This window comes from Phalacrocorax carbo, chromosome 5 (genome assembly GCF_963921805.1).
Source record: "Phalacrocorax carbo chromosome 5, bPhaCar2.1, whole genome shotgun sequence".
In the NCBI taxonomy this organism is placed as follows: domain Eukaryota; kingdom Metazoa; phylum Chordata; class Aves; order Suliformes; family Phalacrocoracidae; genus Phalacrocorax; species Phalacrocorax carbo.
The window spans coordinates 18,053,582-18,072,260 of NC_087517.1; the positions used below are offsets into that span (position 1 = coordinate 18,053,582).

Consider the following 18,679-nt stretch of genomic DNA (forward strand, 5'->3'; position numbering starts at 1 on the left):
AACCCGGGGTTTAACCATTGACGGTCCCGCGGCAGGACCGAGGAGGGGGGGTTAACCCGTGGGCTGCCAGGATGTCTCGGCCCAGGGGCTACCTCTCCTGTGTCCCCCACCCCTGGATGAGAGGCCACCCGCCCGGCATCGCCACCCCGGCCGTGGGGCGGGAGCGGGGTGCCGGGGGAGGACCCCGCTTTCCCGCGCAGCCCTCGCTCCCCAGGGACAGGTTCCTGCGCATTTAGGAGGGGACGCAAACCCCAGCGCCTCTATGCATGTCCCCCCGCCGGGGCACCCTGCGGGTCACCGCCCCGCGGGGTTGGGAGGTGGGCACGGTGGGTACGGCCCCCCCGAGCCGCTCACAGTTCCCAGTCGGCAGCAAGCCGGCCCTCACCCCCTCCCCAAACCCTCCTCCCTGCGAGCACCGCGTCGCCCCCTCCAAGCCCCCCCGCACCCCGAGACCCCCCTCTGGCGACCGACAACTGAAGACCCCCCAACACGGAGGGGGCAGCACCCACCCCCCAACCACGCACCACCCCATCACCGCTCGGATGTCACGCGTGTCCCCCACCCCCTGAAGAGATGCCACCCCCGCAGAACCCCACTCCCCCGGGGCGGGGGGGGCCTGGGGACCCCCGTACCCTCGCCGCCCGCCCGTACCTGGTTCATGACGCTCCCGAAATCCATCCGGGGTCTCTCCTGCCTACATCCGAAGGGGACGGCAGCGCAGCCTCACCTGGCCCGGGGGGCGCGGGGGGCGGCCGGAGGGCGGCCGGAGTGGCCGGGGGGGGCAGGCGGGAGCCCGGCGTCGCCCGGGCGGGCAGGCGTGAAGGCAGACTGCAGGCAGAGCCCCCCTCCCTCCCCGGGCCAAGCCTGGAGAAGGAAGGAAGGAAGGAGGGAGGGAGGAGGGAGGGGAGGGAAGGAGGGGGAGAGACCGACGGGTTTCACTCCCCGCAAGCGGGACCCCGGCGATGGAGGGGCGCAGGGGGGTCCCGCCGGACCCGGCTCCCCTCCGCACCCCCGGGGCGGCCAGGGGCTGGGGAGCCCGGGGGCGCTGGCCCCGGCCCTGGGGAGGAAGGGGGTCCCGGGCGGCTTTTTTACCGCTCCCCTCCCTCCTCTCGCTCCTTCTCCCTCTTTCTTCTCCTCTTCCCTCTCTCCCCAGCTGCACAGCGCGCTCCAAGTCCAGCCCCGCTCCGCTCCCCTCGCCTCCCCCAAAAATGCCCTTAAAGGCAACCGGGAGCCCGGCCCGGGAAGCTGGCCCTGGGCGAGGGGTGCCGGTGAGTGGGCAGACCCCCTCCAAAAAAAAATACCCCACGCACACCTCCACTGCCTCCCCCTGCACAGCGCCTCGTACCCTGTGCCGAGGGGCCACAGCAGGCAGTGGGGCGCAGCGGGGTCGGGGCCTTATCGCCCCGCGTGACGCCACCAGCGTCCCTGTGCCCTTGGCGGGGGGGTGGCAGGGACGGGGGTGTGGGGCCCTGCTTGGGGCGTTTTCTGCCTGGCACCCCCTGGAACGACTTGGTGTCCCCCCCACCACATACGGGACGGGGTGCCCAATTAACGTCCCTTGGGTACCCCGCAGCCCCAGCGCTGGGGGGATGTGAAGATTTACCAGCCCAGCCCCAATTAAAAAGCAAAGCCAAAATGCTGGAAAAGCCCCAGCTGTCCCTTGGCACATGCAGCCATGCCAGTGCCTGCTCGCTGGTCCCAAATCCAGGGTGTGCCCAGCATCCCCCTCGCCTTCCTCCCATGTCCCTTCCTCCTCCTCCTCCTCAGGGCCTCTGTGTGGTGATGGATCGACCCCTCCTCTCTTGGCCACCCCTGGGACAGCCCAGCCGCAGCCCTGCTGCAAGGGCAAGTGTTCAGTGCCAGGAGACCTGGGAGTGAAGGGGGGAAGCCCCAGCGGTGCGGGCCAGCGGGGAGCCCGCCCAGCAGCACCCACAGAGTGACGAGCCAGCTGGGGAGGCGGCAAGCCAGGCACCCGGCCCAGTGCTGTTGACATTTTCTCGCCCAACACCTCCCCGTTCCTGTTTGCATTTCCGTCCTCAGGCCGCAGGCTCAGCCAACACGCCAGGGCTGGCCCTGGCATGGGGCAAAACCCTGGGGACCCCTCCTGCCTTGCCACCCCTCCAAAAGTCAACAGGAAGGGGTCGGTGGCGAGGGGTTCTTCCCCTGCCCTCCTCCAAAATCTCCTGTAAGATGCATCACCCCTGCAAGTGCAATCCCACTCCAGCAGACCCTGGCCAGCCCCTGCATGCCTCAGTTTCCCCAGCAGCCGGATGGTGCCGTGGGACAGGAGCACCGAGGCACACTAGCGGACCCTTCCAACAGCTGAGGACGAAGCAACAGAGCCCCAACATCCCCAAGGGGCACCTCCTCAACCCCCACCTGAGCAAGCACCAGCCCCGCTGCCCTCCCCGGCATCCAAGGGCACGGGGCTGGACCCCACAGCCACTTCTCTGGGGACAAAACCCCCCCACCAGGATCCATTTGCACCCCCAAGCAAGCCCCTCCCAGCACCACAGCCCCCAAAAACCAGGCATCTCAAAAAGAGGGGAGTGCTGTGACTGGGATGGAGGCGCAATGGAGACCCCGCACCAGGGGAGCCAGGCACAGCCCCTGGCTCAGCTCTAGCACAGACCCCTGCATGGACTCCCCCAGCCCTGGCTCCTTGGGAAGTGGCCATGGGACAGCTCCCGGGTCCTGGGAAACACCAACAGTGAAAAAAACAGGGCCAGATGGGAAAGTATCAGTGGCCAAGCAGGATGGAAGTGAGTGGATCAGCAAAGGGCACTGACAGTACGTCCCCATCCCCAAGGTGACGGGAGCTGTCCTCTGGGAAGATAACGTGTCCCCTTTGCAGGACACGGCCAGAGAAGTTCTGACAATGTCCCTGAACTCCAGCTATGAAATACCAGCTGGTACCAGCTACCAGAGCCATCGGTAGCCATCGGGGCCAAAGCACCAGTGGGAGTGGGTCTGGTGGTTGGCCAAGTGTTCCTGTGACCCCTGAGTCCCACGGCATCCCCCCAGCAGCCCCAGAGACTGGGGGGAGAATCCCCACCTGAACCACCTCCTCCAGGACCCAAAACAAGCACCCTTGAGCATCACCACCCCAGATACCAGCCGAAAAAGGGGGACCCAGATGCTGGGGTGGGGGGGTCATCTCTGGAGGTGAAAGCACATAGGGAGAAGAAATGCCAGCACAGGGTCGGTAGAACCCCTTCTTGAGCCAGACCTTTCTGCTGGTTTGGGGTCAGTGCCACCCCCGGCGGGTGCTGGGGGACCCAGAGCCCTTCCCAGGGCAGGTCCCAGAAGGGCTGACCATGGGAGATGCAAAGTGGTCCAGGAAGGGAGAAAATCAATGGGAAACAAAGCAGAGACTCACAGTGGGAGCCCATGTCCAGCCTGGATCCTGCCTCCCACCCCTGCAGGACCCTGGGAGCCTGGATATGGCCCTGGGAGCCCCTGAGGAGGGAGGCTGGTGATCGCCACTGCTTGGCTGGCACCTCCCAGCACAGCAGGCGTGGGCAGTCTCAGCATCCCCGCTCCCCTGCTTGCCCTCCCCCCTCCCTGTACCCAGCAGCACCCAGAGGGTGCAGAGAAGAGCCCCCAGCTCCTCCAAGCAGCGGAGCTGACCCCACCATCACCACCCCCGGAGCTGAGAGAGGACGAATATTTGGGCAGTGACGTAAAGAAGGGGAAAAAGGAAAGAGGGAGAAGAAAAAAACCAGAATCCCCTCCAGGACCCACTGCGTAAACATGACCTGGCACGGCACTGGGGCAGGGCTGACCCCCGCAGCCCCTCATCCCGCTACCCCAGCTGGGCCCATGCCAGGGCCAAGGACACATTCCTGCAGCATTCCTACCCCCACCCCCACCGCCCGCTCTGTTGTGGAGACCAGGGGTGTTGTGAATTAGCTGTCCTGAAGCACTGGGGCGGTGGCTTTTAACGGGGCATCAGGGACTGGGACAGGATGGGCAGCTGCCCATGTGACTGGCATGTCATCCCCTGTGCTGTGCAGGGAGGAGGCAGCAGGGCAGAGTGGCTGGGGCAGTGAGAGGGGACAGGACAGCCACATATCCCCTTAGCACGAGCCCACTGCAGCTGGGACATGGATATCCCCTCCCTGCAGCCACTGCTCCTGGCACAGCCACAGGCAGCCTGCCATGCATAGCCTGGCTGAGCACCTCCACACTGCCTGGAGCCCCCAGCCATGGCATGGCTGTGGGGTGCCCATCACCATGAGTCAAGCCTGCCCAGAATGGTCCAACCACTCCCTGCCTCAGTTTACCCTCCTGGTCCTGACTTACTTTGCAGGCAAAGGGGTCCCCAGCACCAGCTGAGGGCAGGAGGCACACGTCCCCTTTGCCAGCACCACGCACCCCGGCACAAGTCCCATTGCCTCCCCTCACTTCCAAGGGCCATAGGCGCTGCAGGCACCAGGAGCCATTGCTCTGGCCAGGACGCGCCTCGCTGCCCAACCCTGGCCCCACTCCAGCCTCCGGTTTAATGATGGACAAACAACCCCCCCAGGAGTCCCATCGCAGGGGGGCACTCGATAAACAAGCTAGGCCTGGCACAAGGCCAGCAGGGATGGATGGCACTGAGCTGGGAGCACACACATGTGACCACCTGCCCGTGTGCAAGCACACCTGTACACCGATGGATGTTCTCACACGCATGTGCGTTCTGCTGCAAGCTCACGCACACATCTGTGCATCTGTGAGCACATGCAATCATACACATGCATGCACACACATGATCATGAAAACACGCTTGTGTTCAGACTCACACATGCACACTCACACACACATGTTCGCATGCATGGACACACACATACTTACACACATGGCCCAGCACCCTGGCACGGCTCCAGCACCTGCTGTCAGCTCTCTCGGGGAAGACACCAGGGGACAAGGCAGCCCCCAGACGTCTCAGCCCCATGCTATGTGTCATGCCTCAGTTTCCCCTCTTGGCACAGTCCAGCACCCCCACTCCCCCAGGACCTGTGGGCCCCGGTGTGGCATGGGGCAAGCAGGGCACACTGGAGCCCCTCCAGGCCCAGGGGCTGGCACAGACACCACTTCCCCGCCAGAGATAGCCAGCCGATTCAGCAGCCAGTTGCCGCAGCCCTTCCTGTCCACCGGCCAAACCAGCCATCCCCAGGCCAGCTCCCACCATAAGGAGAAGCATCATGTCTTTATTCAGCCTCTCCAAGCAGCACCATGGCAAAACCCAGTCCCAGTCAGAACTACTGCATCCCAGGGGACGGGGAAGCCCCCAGAACCTCCCTGGCTCCATGATTTGGGACATGCCTGCATGGCCCCACTGCCTAGAGCACCCTCAGCCTCATCCCTTCATCCGGGTTGGGAGGGCAGTGTCACCAGCAGATCCTGGCTGTGCCACAACCGGCATGTGCCAACGCATGGGTTCACCCGCGCCTAACCACTGCCACAGAAAGCACTGCACCCCACACAGTGCTGCCCACCTCTGGCTGCCCCTGGACACAGCTCTGTGACTCGGTTTCCCCACTTTTCAAAGGAAGCTACACCCCCCTGCTTTGGGCAGGCAGTTTTGGTGCAGGGAGGGAGGGAGGCTGGAGGGGTCAGATACACACCAGTGTCCATCCATCCATCTGTCCCGCTCAGAGGGAGGAAGGGAAGTTGGCTAAGCTAGGAAAAATCCCTGAGCGGAGGGGCCGTGCGAGAGAAGGGCCTTACATGGGCATGAGAATGGCGTCGTACTTCCCAGCTGATGTGTGTGCGGCTGCCCTGCCCGCCCCGAGAGCCGCCCACAGGCACTGGGCACCCTGCCAGCGTCACTACCACTGCAGGGCACGGGTCCCACTGCTGTCCCCCACACTGTGCCTTGGGCAGGAGGGGACCTCGAGGGGTGCAGGTCATTGCCGAGGCGCAGGTCCTGCTGCCCTGGGACACAGCTCTGCCTACTCACTGCCTCCTCAAGGATGTGACACTCACCAGCACACCAAAACCTCCCTAGTGTCCCCACATAACACCCCAGTCCCCCCCCATATCCCCGACACACCCATGTCGGCCCTGGCACCCAACACCCATCACCCCTAGTACAACCCTTCACACCCCATCAGCCCCCTACCCACACCCCTGTCTCTCCCCTCTCCCCCACCTCCCACCATACCCAGTCCATTTGGGTCTTTAACTGGGGCTTCCCTCAAGCTGGGCCAGCAGGCAGCTGGCTGGGAGCCCAGCCGTGCTGGGGGACAGCTAGGGGGGCAGAACAAGGGGTCAGGGCAGGTCCCAAGGGGGTAAATACGGGGACCATGGGGAAGATGCTGCCCTTGATGATGGTGGGACAGGCTCCAGGGCAAGAAGCCACCAGAGGTGGGGACACCAGACCTCGGCAGCATTGCTAGGGCAGGAGGAGGAAGTGTTGGGGGGTGCAGCTGCCAGCACTTTGGGGATGAGCTCATCTTCCTGCTCCAAAGTACCTTGGGGGTGCAGGGGTTAAACGTGAGGGGCTTCAGGTAGACAAGAGGCCATTTTTGTTCTGTGCCAACCCCCCTCCCCACACGCGCCCTCCCCAGAGACCCTACAATAATAAGGCGGTGTGTGAGTCAGCTGGCCGCTTGCCCAGCTGGAGGAGCCCCTCCCTGGGCGCTGGCCCAAAGGAGCTCTGCAGAAGGCCCCTGGCCCCGGCCCCATGCACGCAACCCCCCAGCAGCACACCCCTCAGTTAGCCGGCCCCACCAAGGGGACTCCAGCTTCCAGCGAGCATGGGAAAGGTGATGGAAGCTAATGAAATGCAGCCGGCCACAGGAGCAAGCCACAGGCTGCCCCTGCACACAGGCTACCCAGATGCTGAGACCCTGGTGTGACCCCCCTCAGTGCACAACCCCATATCAGACATCAGAGAATACCTACTGGGCACATACCCAGACGCACACCCTTCCCGACACTCCCTCCTGCCTGGAAACCACTGGCAGATACTCCCTGCCACCGCCTGCCGTACTGCAGGCATCCCCTCACCCCACACCCCCAGTCGCCTCTCCCCACGGCACACAGGCATCGAGGCAAAGCCACCTCCTCTGGCCTCAGCCCTGGGCGTCTTTGGCACAGGGTCCCTGGGGTGTCACAGGGTCCCGAGGCTGGCACAGGGACCTGGGAAAGCAGAGAGTCCCCAAGATGGCATAGGGTTCCCCAGGGTGGCACAGGGTTTCGCAGGTTGGCACAGGGTTCCTGGGGTGGCACAGGGTCCCAAGGGTGGCACAGCCCCACCGAGCCTCATGGCCACCTCTGCCCCACCTGCTACGGGCCCAAGGTGCCAGGCACATCCCCACGGAGCCCCCACAGCCCCCACTCCTCTGACACCCCAGCTGGGGCTCAGTGCCAGGGCTGCTCCCAGTGCTTGCCCCGTGCCACCACCCACGCCGTGGCACCCTGCAAAGCCCGACGCGTGCCCGGCCCCTGGCACAGGCCTCCCGCCCCGGGCCTTTCCTCTCCCTCCCTGCCCGGCCGGGCATGGGCATGGGCATGGGCACGGGCACGGGCACGTCCCAGCCTACGCTGCCTGCCCAGGGCGCGCCAGCCTCTTCCCACCCGAGATGCCAGCCCCAGAGCCGGCTGGCAGGCATGCTTCCCCAGGGATTCAGGGACGCGCAGCCTCCCCTTCCCCGGCAGCACAGCAGCAGGCACCGTGCCCACCTCCAGCTCCCCGGAGAACCTGGGCTGCCGTAGGGTCCCCCTCCACCAGCACGGCAGACAGACAGACGGACATCACCATGAGGCATCCTTGGCTCTGCTCCCTCCTGCCAGTGAGATCCGCCCCTGGCGGCGCTGGATATTGGGAGCGGTGCTCAGCCTGTGTGTGTGCCGCCAGCAGCACTCAGCCGTGGCGCATGGCACCCACGTGCTGCAGCACCCACCTTGGCAAAGGGCACCCTGCTCCAGGCGCCAGGGCATAGATCCCTGCCGGCCCCCTCCAAGCAGGGCTGCACCCCAAAATCCAGCCCCACACCTGGACAGGCACGTGCTGTCAGGGACCAGGCAGCAGGATGGCAATGCCAGCCTCACCTGCTGGTGACACCAGTGCCACCACCACCGGCCCACAGCCACCAGCCCATCTGGGTGCCCATCGGGTGAAGTCAGCTGGCATGGACCGTTGCATCCCCCCTGAGTCCCCAGGGCCCCCGCAGGCAGGGAGAGGCACGCCTCAGGGCACCGGCCTTACCTTGGCTTGGCACTTGGTGTGGCAGGAGAGCTTGCAGCCTGTGGGAGGGAGAGGGGAGAGAGGGTTAGTGGGGTCCGGAGAGGGGTCGTGGCCAGGGGGCAGCCCACAGGCACCCCACATGAAGGGCAGGAAAGGGGGTGGCACCCCACACTGCAGGGCATGGAGCACCTCGGCACCGGGCACAGGCAGCCAGGACACGCACATGCGCACACGGATGCCCACGCCTTGCACACACACACTCTGTGTGGCACTAGCACGGCACAGCACTATGTGCACATGCATGCAGCACTCGGGCAGACAACCATGCCCATGAGCCACCCCCCCAGGGCCAACGTGCCAGGGAGCGTGTGCGCGTGCAAACCCCAGGACCCAGGGAATAACAGCGTGAAGGGAGGCCATGCACGGACATGTCTCACGAGGCCTCGCACATGCACTGGCATGAATGAGAGCACTGCACGGGTACTGCCAGTGCCCATGCCCCACTCGCCCGCACGCTGCTGTTGCACGCTCACACTCATGCCCCTGCAGACGATGGCACTTGCACACAGTCTGTGCGGGCATCTGTTTGCCACTGCTGGGGACATGCACATATACAGGGCACCACCACGCTACCTGGGCAGCCCTGCAAAGCCACGCATTCCATCCCCAGGGGACATGAGGGTCTCTGCACAGCGTGACCCCAGCCACGGCCGCCCCCCGGGCCCTGTCTCCCCTTGGGGCTGTTTCCTGCGGTGCAGGAAGCCACATTGTTCCCATGGCCAGCGGCATTTCCGCCCACCACCCCTTGCACGGGGCTCGGCAGCACCACACACGTGCGAAGTGCCGCAGCACTGCCTGTGTCCCACTGGGCGCCATGGGCAGGGAGCACAGCAGCCTGAGCGCCCACCTCTGCGCAGACCTGCATGCGCGTGCATATGAGTGCAGTGACAGTTTCACACTCACTGCGTGCACACGCAGCTGACACACAGCCACATGCACCCGTGCAGGTGCCTCCTCCATGGGCCACCTTCACCTCCCTGCCACCTTCCCGCTGCAAAGGCACCACACACACTCTTGCACACCCACAGGCTCCCCAGCTAACACACGCCCACACGCGCGCGTGCACACAGGTTGGCACAGGCACATGTTCCCACCTTTACGCCCTTGTGCGCGCAGCTGTACATGCAGGCACACACAAGCATCCCCTGATGTCCTCGCCCCCCAGCACACCCCCTTTCACACGCACGTTCCCGCTGCCCAGCTCACCTCGGCAGGTGCTGCCCTGGCGCGTGATGGCCTGCCGGCAGATCCCACATGCCTTCACCTTCTTGAAGCTCGTCATCTTGAAGGTGTGTGCCGGAGGGGCCTCCAGGTCCTGGGGCTGGGGGGACATGCGGCTTCGTCAGCAGGAACGAGAAGGCACGCAGGCCTGGGCATTCACCCCTGCCCTGTCTCAGCTTCCCTCTGGGCAGGGGATCATCCTGCACCCACCCCCCCATGCGAAGAAATATGTGTGTGTGTGTGTGTCCCTGCACCCCATCACCCGGGGCCGTGCCCCCTGCTGCAGGGCCGGGGCCGTGGGGGCGGTGGGCACGGCGTAGGGGGGACCCAGTCTCGTGCCTGGGTGGGCAGGGGCAGTGCACCCCCCCCACCCCCCCCACTGCAGCGGCCCCTTTAAATAGTCTCTGCCGCCCCCTGGCGGTGCGCCCCGGAGGGCCGTGTGCGCGCAGGCTCGCGTACGCACTGTGCGTGCACACCCGTGAGCCGGTGCACACCTGCGTGTACACGTGTCCGCATGGGTGGGAGCACGTGTGCGTGCACATACGTATGCGTGTGCACGTGCACACACGGGGGCGCACTTGCGTCGCCCTGCGTGTCGGTGCATTCGCGCGTGTGCCTGTGAATGCGTGCCTACGCGCAAGTGTTTCTGCGAGCACGTGTGTGCAGGCACAAGTACGTACGCCTGCATGCACAGGGGGGTGTGAACATGCTTGTATGCACGGATGGGTGGGCAAACTTGTGCGCACATGTGAATGCACATATATAAACGTGTGCGTGCACAGACGTGTTTGCATGTACATGTGTGAATACACAGACACATGTGCAAACACACATGTAGACACCCAGGTATGTGTCGGTGCTGCCAGAAGGGTGCCCGTGCAGGGGGGTGTACCACACTGTGTTTTGGGGTGCACACCAGGCAGCGTGTGCTGGTGTGTCTCACAGGGTGACATGGGGGTGCAGTGCCCACTGAGCGCGAGCGGCCGTCCCCACCCTGCCTGGCACAGCCCACAGCAGGGGGAGGCCAATGCCACGAGTGCAAGCAGAGGATGGATCCAAACGTGTGCAGGTACTGGGGCACGAGTGTGCGAGTGTGTGCATGTGCTCATTAATGGAGCCGGGGGGGGCGGGGTCCTGGCACAGCTGCAGGCAGCCAGCACCCCTCCCGACCCCCTCCCCGGGCTGTTTTCAGAGGGGCGCATCCTCTGGCAGCACGCCAGCCTTGCCCACCCACCCGCCGCCAGATGAAGACGTGAGCCCCTGTAAATCCGCCTTTTCATGCCAAGACTAATGAGATTAAGCAGAGGCCCAGGAGCCCCCTCTCACCCTGGCGCCCCGCTCTCCTCCAGACTCGGCACCATGCCAGAGAGCCAGGGGAGACGTGCCAGGTACACCCCCCCAAACCCTCCCTGCCTCAGTTTCACCGGTGCATGCATGGACAGGCAGAAGGGCCACATGTGTACACCACATGCCCACATGTGTGCAAACACCCCAGGGGCTGTGAGGGTGCTGTGTGTGCTACATGTGGCGTGTGTGTCACGGCATTGAATGCACATGCACACCTGCAAGCGTGCAAGTGTGTGCAAGTGTGCGCAAGTGTGTGCATCCCTGCCAGCCACAGCAGCAGCAGACATGGGCAGATTTCCGTGTTCCCACATGCAGGTCCGTGTGCAATCATGTGCACACTCAAAACGGGTTTGTACATGTTTGTGCAAGGCCCTTTTCCCTGGATGGTTTCCACATGGCCACTCACTGGTGCCTTGGCAGCCCCCAGCGCTTGTGCCACCCTACAAGGGACCAGGGAGCACACAGCTGGGGACACACCCACGCATGCACACACGTGTGCACAGGCATGTTGTCACCCATCCAGCAGCCGTGGGAAAAGCTCCCCTGCGCCGGGGGCTCCCACGTCGCAGTTGCTGGGTGATAGCAAGGCTTAACGATGCCATGAGCTCATTTGCATATGCAAATCAGCATCTTTGCTGTGGGGTGCCCGGGAAGAGGCCTTGCTCCCCGCTCCCAGGGAGCCAGCTGGGATGCTCGGGGGATGCTCAGGGATGCCGAAGCGTCTCCCACACATGCGCCCCCCCACCCTGCCCTGGCCCCACACGTTAACGTGGGCCTGCTTCATTAACCACAATTATCCTCACTGGGGAAAAAGCTGTCCCCCGCCCCGTTCCCATCCCTCAGAGCCCCCTCCACTTGTCCCCTTGCCAACACCATCCCCATGCCAGAGGGCTGACAACCCAGCGCCCGGCTTTACGCCCCCAACTCCCTGCTGCCAGGAGGGGCACCCTGCCCACTCAGTGCCACCCCACTGGCCAGGGAACCAGCCCATCCCAAGAAACAACCTCATTCCAGCTCCATACTGGCAGGATCCCAATTAGCCTCCCTGCCCCCAGGACTGGGAACTACTGGGGGGATGTGTAGGCGGTCTGGGGGTCCTACTGGGGATGCCACCTAGGTACACACCCATGGGTACCCACCTCCAGGGGCCAGCTCCCACATGGTGCAGGAGGGGCAGGGAGAGACACGGGCATCCCTGGCCATGCGCCCCCCAACACGTAGACCCAAGGAGGCTGGAAGGGGACCCAGGTGTCCTGGGCTGGAAGAGGAGCCGGGGAGAGATGCCAGATTAATCAGGAGCTGGGAGGCCTGGCTTCATTGCCCAGCACTGCAGCGAGGTGCAGTGAGGGGGGAACTGGGACACCCAGTTCCCCTGAGGCTGCAAAGCCGGGTGGATGGGGGGCACCGGGACATCTGGATCCAGCCCTGTGGGCCCAGGCCCACCCAGCACTTTGCACCCCACTGCACCCCGGGGCCCAGCTCACTTTGGTGACTGAAGGGGGGGTCAGAGCCCCAACCCCCAGCACAAACTGGATTCCCCCGGTCTGCCCAGTTTTCCTCCCCTCCAGTGGAGCTGCAGAACCTCGACCTGGGGCATGACGGGGGCCCCCAGCGGGTGCTGCAGGCTGGGTGTTGTGGAGGATCAGCCCCCCACCGTCAGCATCCCCAAATCAACACCCCCTCCACAGACACCCGGGGTCCCCCCAGCCCAGCGTCCCTGTCCTACATCCCATCCCGGTGTCCCCTTCGTGCACTCCCCAGCCCGGTGCCCACCGCAGCCGCTCTCCCGGGCTGGGTCCCGCTTCGCTCCCCCCGGTCCCCGGGGATCCTCCCGGCCCCGCTGCCGGTCCGCTCCCCCCAGCCCTGCCCCGGTGTCCGGCCGTCCCTGCCGGTCTCCGCTCGATCGCGGTTCCTCCAGAGCCGGTCCCGCTCCAGCACTGCCGGTTGCCCCGGCTCCCAGTCCGCCCATTCCGCTCCAAACACCCCCGCTCTGTGCTGGTCCCCCCTGGTCCCCCCGCTGCCAGTGTCCCTCCCCCACCGCCCGCTCCCGGGACCAGCCCCGCTCCGGGACCCCGCTGCCGGGCCCCACCGCGCTGCCGTACCGCTCCCCCTCGGCGTCCCCCGGTGCTGCCCGGTGCGGGCCGTACCCAGAGCAGGCAGGAGAGGCAGAGCCCGGTCATGCTGCCCGCGGCGCGGCCCCGCGGCCGGCCGAGCCCCCCAGCCCTCTCGCTCCGCCCGCCCGCCCCGCCCCGGCCCCACGCCGCCCCTCCAGCCAGGGGAGAAGGGGGACGGCAAACACACACACGCACATCCCCGACCCCCACAACGCCCACCAGCACCCCGCCCGCGGTGGCCCCGGGGGCGGCCGGGACCCCACTCCAACAGAGCGGCTGCGGGACTGGGGAGGCCGAGTGGAACTCTGGCTCGTCCCGGCCCCCCTCTTATCCCCTTACACACATTTGGGATCCATTTCCTCCGCTCACCGGGGGGCACCCGCCCCCCACCTCACCCCCATCCCTCCTCCGGCCTCCAGCGGGTCCTGCGGCGGGTTGCGTGTGTGTGTGTGTGTGTGTGTGTGTGTCCCATCCCCAGCCGTGTCCCCTGGGTGGTCCTGGGATGAGAGACAGGGAGGGACCGGCAGACATCCATGCGCTGAGCTGGGGGGCCTCAGCAAGGGGGGACAACCTCCAGGCGGGTCGGAGAGCGGCTTGGCCCTGACAAGGCAAAGATTTGGCAGGGGGATGCCCCAGCCCCTCCTGGGGGGGCTTGGCCAGGCAGCACACGGCCCCCCCCCCACACCCCCAACAGCGCTGACTTTGGCTCCAGCCTGGAAACTTGTGCTCAGCTGGCCAAAACCACGGGGGTGTGAGTCAGGGTTGGGGGACGTGTGGGGGGAAAGGACACGCTGGAGGGATGAGCCACGGCTGACATGGGAACGTGGGCACAGAGGGGACGTGGGCACTGTAATTGCCCCACCCCTGTGCCTCAGTTTCCCATCTGCATGCCGCTTGCAGCCCCCAGCCCAGAGAGGAAGGGCGGGGGGGGGGCTGCCCTTCCCAGACGCTGGGGTGGCATCTGACCCCCCCCAAAGTGCCTCACCCCATCCCCAAAATATCCCTGTCCCACCACCCTCCACCCCACGGCTCCACCGTGGCCACACAGCCCATGGTAAAGGTACCGATGTGGGGATGCGCCAGCTGGGACAGGGGACAGATGGGGACAGCAACCCCTACCTCCCCATGCTGGCCAGGCCCAGGAGTGGGGGGAGGATGGGGGAGGCTGGGGGGCCTGATCCTGCTCACAGCTCCAAGCAGGCAGGGAGCGCCCATCCATACACACCCCCCATCATTACAGCCCTCATTAATCAACCTCATTACTGCCCACAAATGAAAGCCCCAGTGGAGCGGGGTGTCCCCACCCCCCCATAAATCGCCCCCTCCCATTCACTGCTGTCAAAAGCCTGGGGCCCCTCAGAAGGGCAGGGACAAGGGTCATGCGATGATGACAGGGTGGCTGCAGGGACACTACCCGTGAGCATCATTTAGGGCTCATTTTCTCACCAGGGGGGCACAGATTAGGGACACACACCCCATGAGTACCACTGGTGTGGGCTTGGACACCCAGTGCAGGGCCAGCCTTGGCATGAGTCCTCTGAGTCCCCCCTCCCAGGGTCACCATGTCCCCAAGCACCCCACACCTGCTTCCAGCAGAGGTGTCCCCATAGTGCCCTTGGGTGCACAGGGCGCCTGCAGACATCACACAAGCACCCCTCCGGTGCACACGCCAGGGCACACTCATGCACACCACACATACAGCCCATGTCACGCGTGGCAGGTGGGCACCCGTGTGCATGGGTGCCTGTCTGGGCACAGGAAGGGAGGGGGACACCCCTCTAACAGCTCACACCAGCATAAAGACCCGCTGTTACTGCACCCAGCACGCATTCATGTGCTGGGGGGCAGGCACACACATGCACACCCCCCACGAGCCGGCACATGCTCACACCCACACCCACACAAGGTCACTCACCCCATGGCAGCTCCCAAGGGACCTGCTGTGCATCCACACGCATGCGAGCTGCAGTTCACTCTCGCCCCAGCCCCATCTGCATGCTCATGAATACACACACACACACACACACACACACACACACGAGCATGCATGTGCGTTACACACCCCCATGAGTCCCTCTTCTCACACCCACATCAGGGACACACAGACACAGGGATGGACACAGGACCACACAACTGCTGCCCCACACCCCACCAGTGCCACCCACCCACCCACAGCCCTAAGCACCCACCCACGCCCCCAGCAGCTCACAGTCCTGCGTCCCCTGCATGCTCTGGGGTCCCCACGGATCCAGGGGCCTCTCTGTCTTCCAGGCTGGGTCCCTGCTCCTGCACATACTGGCCTGTCACCACCCTGCAGTGACACTCCCCCAAGCACTGCCAGGCAGTGACTTTGGCAACCACTTTGCTGGCACGGTGCAGCCAGAGTGGCCCGTGCCACTCCACCGGGCACGAGGCAGCTTCCCAGAGGTTAAGGAACAAAGTGAGGGTGCCAGAGCAGGAGCCCCATGCCCTCCACCAGCCTCTCCCCTCCCTGCCTCAGTTTCCCTGGCACAGGCAGCAGAGCAGGACAGGCCTCCGTGGCGGGCACTGCATGGGCACAGGGATCCCTGTGCAGGGCAACCTTTGGGCACAGGGATCCCACAACACCAGGTGCTGACGGACACAGGGATGCCCAATGCCAGGTGCTTACGGGCACAGGGGTCCCTCATGCTGGGCACTTTCTTGGGCGCAGGGATCCCACACAGACTGAGCACTTTAAGGGTACAGAGCTCCCCAGTGCCGGGTGCTTATGGGCACAGGGATCTCTTATGCCGGGTGCTTTATGGGCACAGGGCTCTCCTCATGCTGGGCACAGGGGTCCCCCCATTGCAGGCGCTGTAAGGACACAGGGACAACCCTTGCCTCCGCGCTCACTCTGTAAGGACACACGGATCCCAGCAGATCCCTTTGCACGAAACGCTATACAGCAGATCCCCTCCAGCCAGGCACTGCAGGGGTCCGCGGGTGCGGGTTACGGGGGGGGGGGGGGCGGGGGTGTCACAGTGTTACGCTGGGGAGGGGACACAAGGAGGGGCAGAGGACATGCCCGGCACCCTGGCATGCATATGCACGGTTTAACCCCCCGCTGCCCGCAGCAGGCAGGACCAGTGCCAGCCTGTACCACCATCCCTCTGCACCCCCCAGAGCCCGCCCTGGCTCCACGCCCCCCCTGCAGACCCTAACCCTAATGCCGCGCCCGGCGGTGCCCGCTTACCTCCCGGCGGCGGCAGGCGCGGAGGGGCAGGAGGCAGGACACCAGGGACTTTCCCCAGCGAGCCAAGGTGGCAAAGCACCAGCTCAGCCGGGTCATGGTGCCCCTGCCCAGGGGTCACCCGGCTGGGAGAGGGGTGCAGGGGCCGACCTCTGCACAAGGCACGCTCGGGGGGGCGGCCAAATCCAGCCGTGCCCCCCCGTCCCCCCCGGTTGCAACGAGCTCCGGTGCCGGGGCAATGCCCTGGAGGTGCCCGGCGGTGGGCACGGGGCCGTGCGGCTCTGGGCCGGGGGGCTGCGGTCCCACCGGGCCCTGTCCCCCCCGCTGGTCCCCCAGCGTCGCCTGCGCGCTGGCAGCCAGGCAGGGAGCACCGTGCCCGCCCATGTCCTGCAGTGCTTGGGTGGCAGCCAGCTCCGCCACGCTCCCCCTCCTCCTCCTCCTGCTGCTGCACACGGGGTCTCGGGGCTCGGCACCCCGCGGGCTCACCCACCTGCCCCCCGGGCACGGCATGCCCTGAGGTGGATGCCGGACCCTAACAGTGCCCCGCCCCTCCAGACCCCTCTGGTTTGGGGGTGGAGGAGCCCGGACTCCTGGGTACAATAACAGCTCAACGTGCGACACCCCCCGCCCCGCCCCTGCCTCAGTTTCCCACCGGCACACCCTGTCCACCCCAAGCCCTAAATGGCAGTGCCTGCGCATGGGGGGGGGGGGGGGGGGGGGGGGCTTCCCTGCCCCTCCACCAGCCCCCCTAGCACCCCACCAAGCCTCTCCCCCAGAGCCTGAGGACCCATTTAGGGGCCCTCCACCCAACCCTCCCCAGCAGGGTCCCCTCTCTGAAAGGGCACCCAGCTGATGCACTGTGCTGTGGGCACAGGGAAACCCCTCACCACAGGGACACCCTGACATGGCCCCGGGCACCCACACCCCAACATGGGGCTCACCCAGGGTGCAGCAATAGCGTGCACCCCACCCTGCAGCTTCCCCAGGGACCCCCACCCCCCCTGCACCCACCGTGGTGGTGCCAAGGGGGGCTGGCAGCAACACCCCTGGATGCCACCATGGTGCTCTCGTGATGCCAGCTGAGGACCCGTCCCTGCGGGGCAGCTGCCAGTGCCAAGCGTGGGCAGCAGCAGTGCCAGGCCTGGGCACTAATTGCATTTGCCCCAGGAAGGCTCCTAATAAGCAGCAGCACCAGGGAGGGGCACAGGGGGTTTAGGGGAGCGTCACACAATTAACAGCTGTCCCACATAGCCCTGCCTGGCACCCTCGGGCTGACAAGAGGGCTGGTGGGCACTGGGTGCCCTGGTATGGTCCCCCCACTGCGACCTCCAGGGAGGTGACATCACCACTGGCTCCACCATCCCTCACCCGCATTTAATTAGCAGATGGCCCCCAGGCCCCCCCCCCCGCAGCCTGTGCGGGGCCATTAGCTTTATTGGCTGTGCTGAACGAGGGCCAGGCCTCGTTAATTGAATTGCACCCGCGCCAAGGATGGGCGAGCATCTTCTCCCCCACTGCCAGCCCTCCCAGTCACCCCTCCTCGCCCTTGGCTGGGGCAGGGACAGGTGGCTCTGCTGCCAGGGCTGGGGCACAGGCCCCGTTCGGGTGTTGGGGTCCTGCCTGCAGGGTGGTTGGCATGTGGTGGGCGATGTTAGTGGGTGGATGCAACTGCAGGCATGTGCATGTGTGTGCATGCCCACACGGGTGCCCTCTCAGCCCCGCACCCATGCCTGCCACACCTATATGGCCTGCATCTACACATGCACCTCTATAGCCGTGCACACACACACACAATCACACACATGCACACACTTGCACACTCATGCATCCCTCCTGGCACAGTGTGGTGATGTTCCGCCACCCCCTCAACACCCTGTCTCTCTCCCTCATCTGATGTGGGGTGCTGTGCTCCGTGCCCACAAGGCCATGCACTGCGGGGTGGAAGGGGGCAAGAGGGTGCTGGAGAGGCTGGGGTTCACCCTGAGCACTGTCACCAGCTCTCCCACGCCCCCCAGCTGCTTGATGGCACCCCACGACCCAACACCCACCCCTCCCCAGGAGCCAGGAGGGCGCAGGGAAGCCCAGACTCCCGCTCAGCATCACTTCCTGCTTTCGCTTTGGTGCCGAGCTGAAGCCTGGCCCCGGGGGCAGCGGGTATCCCCCAGACCCCCCCAGGTAGCACAGGTAGGGGCATCAGGTCGGGGGCAGACAAGGGCGAGCGCAGCAGGGGACAGGGTGTGGGGACAGCTAGGCACCCCTGGGGGCATCCCCCGAGCCGGATGGTGGTGGGGAGCAGGATGGCAGCGGGTCCCAGTCCTGGCACCGGGAGGGGGGTGAGCTGGCATTGCCCCCGGCCCCCCCCAGGGGATTTATCCCCCACCCCAGAAGGATCCCGCAGGGCAGGACTGGCATGGCAAAGGGGAACGGGCACGGTGGCCAGGGGGCGCTGCCGGGCTTGGGGCCCCCCCATGCACAGATAGGGAAGGGGAGGGCCTTTTCCAGGGTGCCCCAGGAAGAGTTTGCACCCCGGCTCTGGGCACACCCCCC

General features: G+C 65.6%; 1 protein-coding gene across 13 annotated transcripts in view; it reads right to left on the minus strand.

Moving 5' to 3' along the window:
• Window positions 1-13,370, minus strand: part of TNS1 (tensin 1) — a 66,021-nt gene extending 52,651 nt beyond the window's left edge. For 5 of the 13 annotated variants that reach the window (XM_064451313.1, XM_064451323.1, XM_064451316.1 and 2 more), the window contains exons 1-3: window positions 12,910-13,021; window positions 9,446-9,560; window positions 8,201-8,238 (exon numbers count right to left, since the gene is read on the minus strand). In XM_064451313.1, coding sequence (XP_064307383.1) covers window positions 8,201-8,238; window positions 9,446-9,560; window positions 12,910-12,987 — 231 coding nt within the window. In that variant the 5' untranslated portion in view covers window positions 12,988-13,021. Of the gene's footprint in view, window positions 1-651; window positions 1,264-1,312; window positions 1,330-8,200; window positions 8,239-9,445; window positions 9,561-12,909; window positions 13,025-13,316 lie in introns of those variants that run through there. The other 8 variants (XM_064451321.1, XM_064451320.1, XM_064451318.1 and 5 more) reach the window with 5 other exon arrangements.
• Between the last annotated feature and the right edge of the window lie 5,309 nt (window positions 13,371-18,679).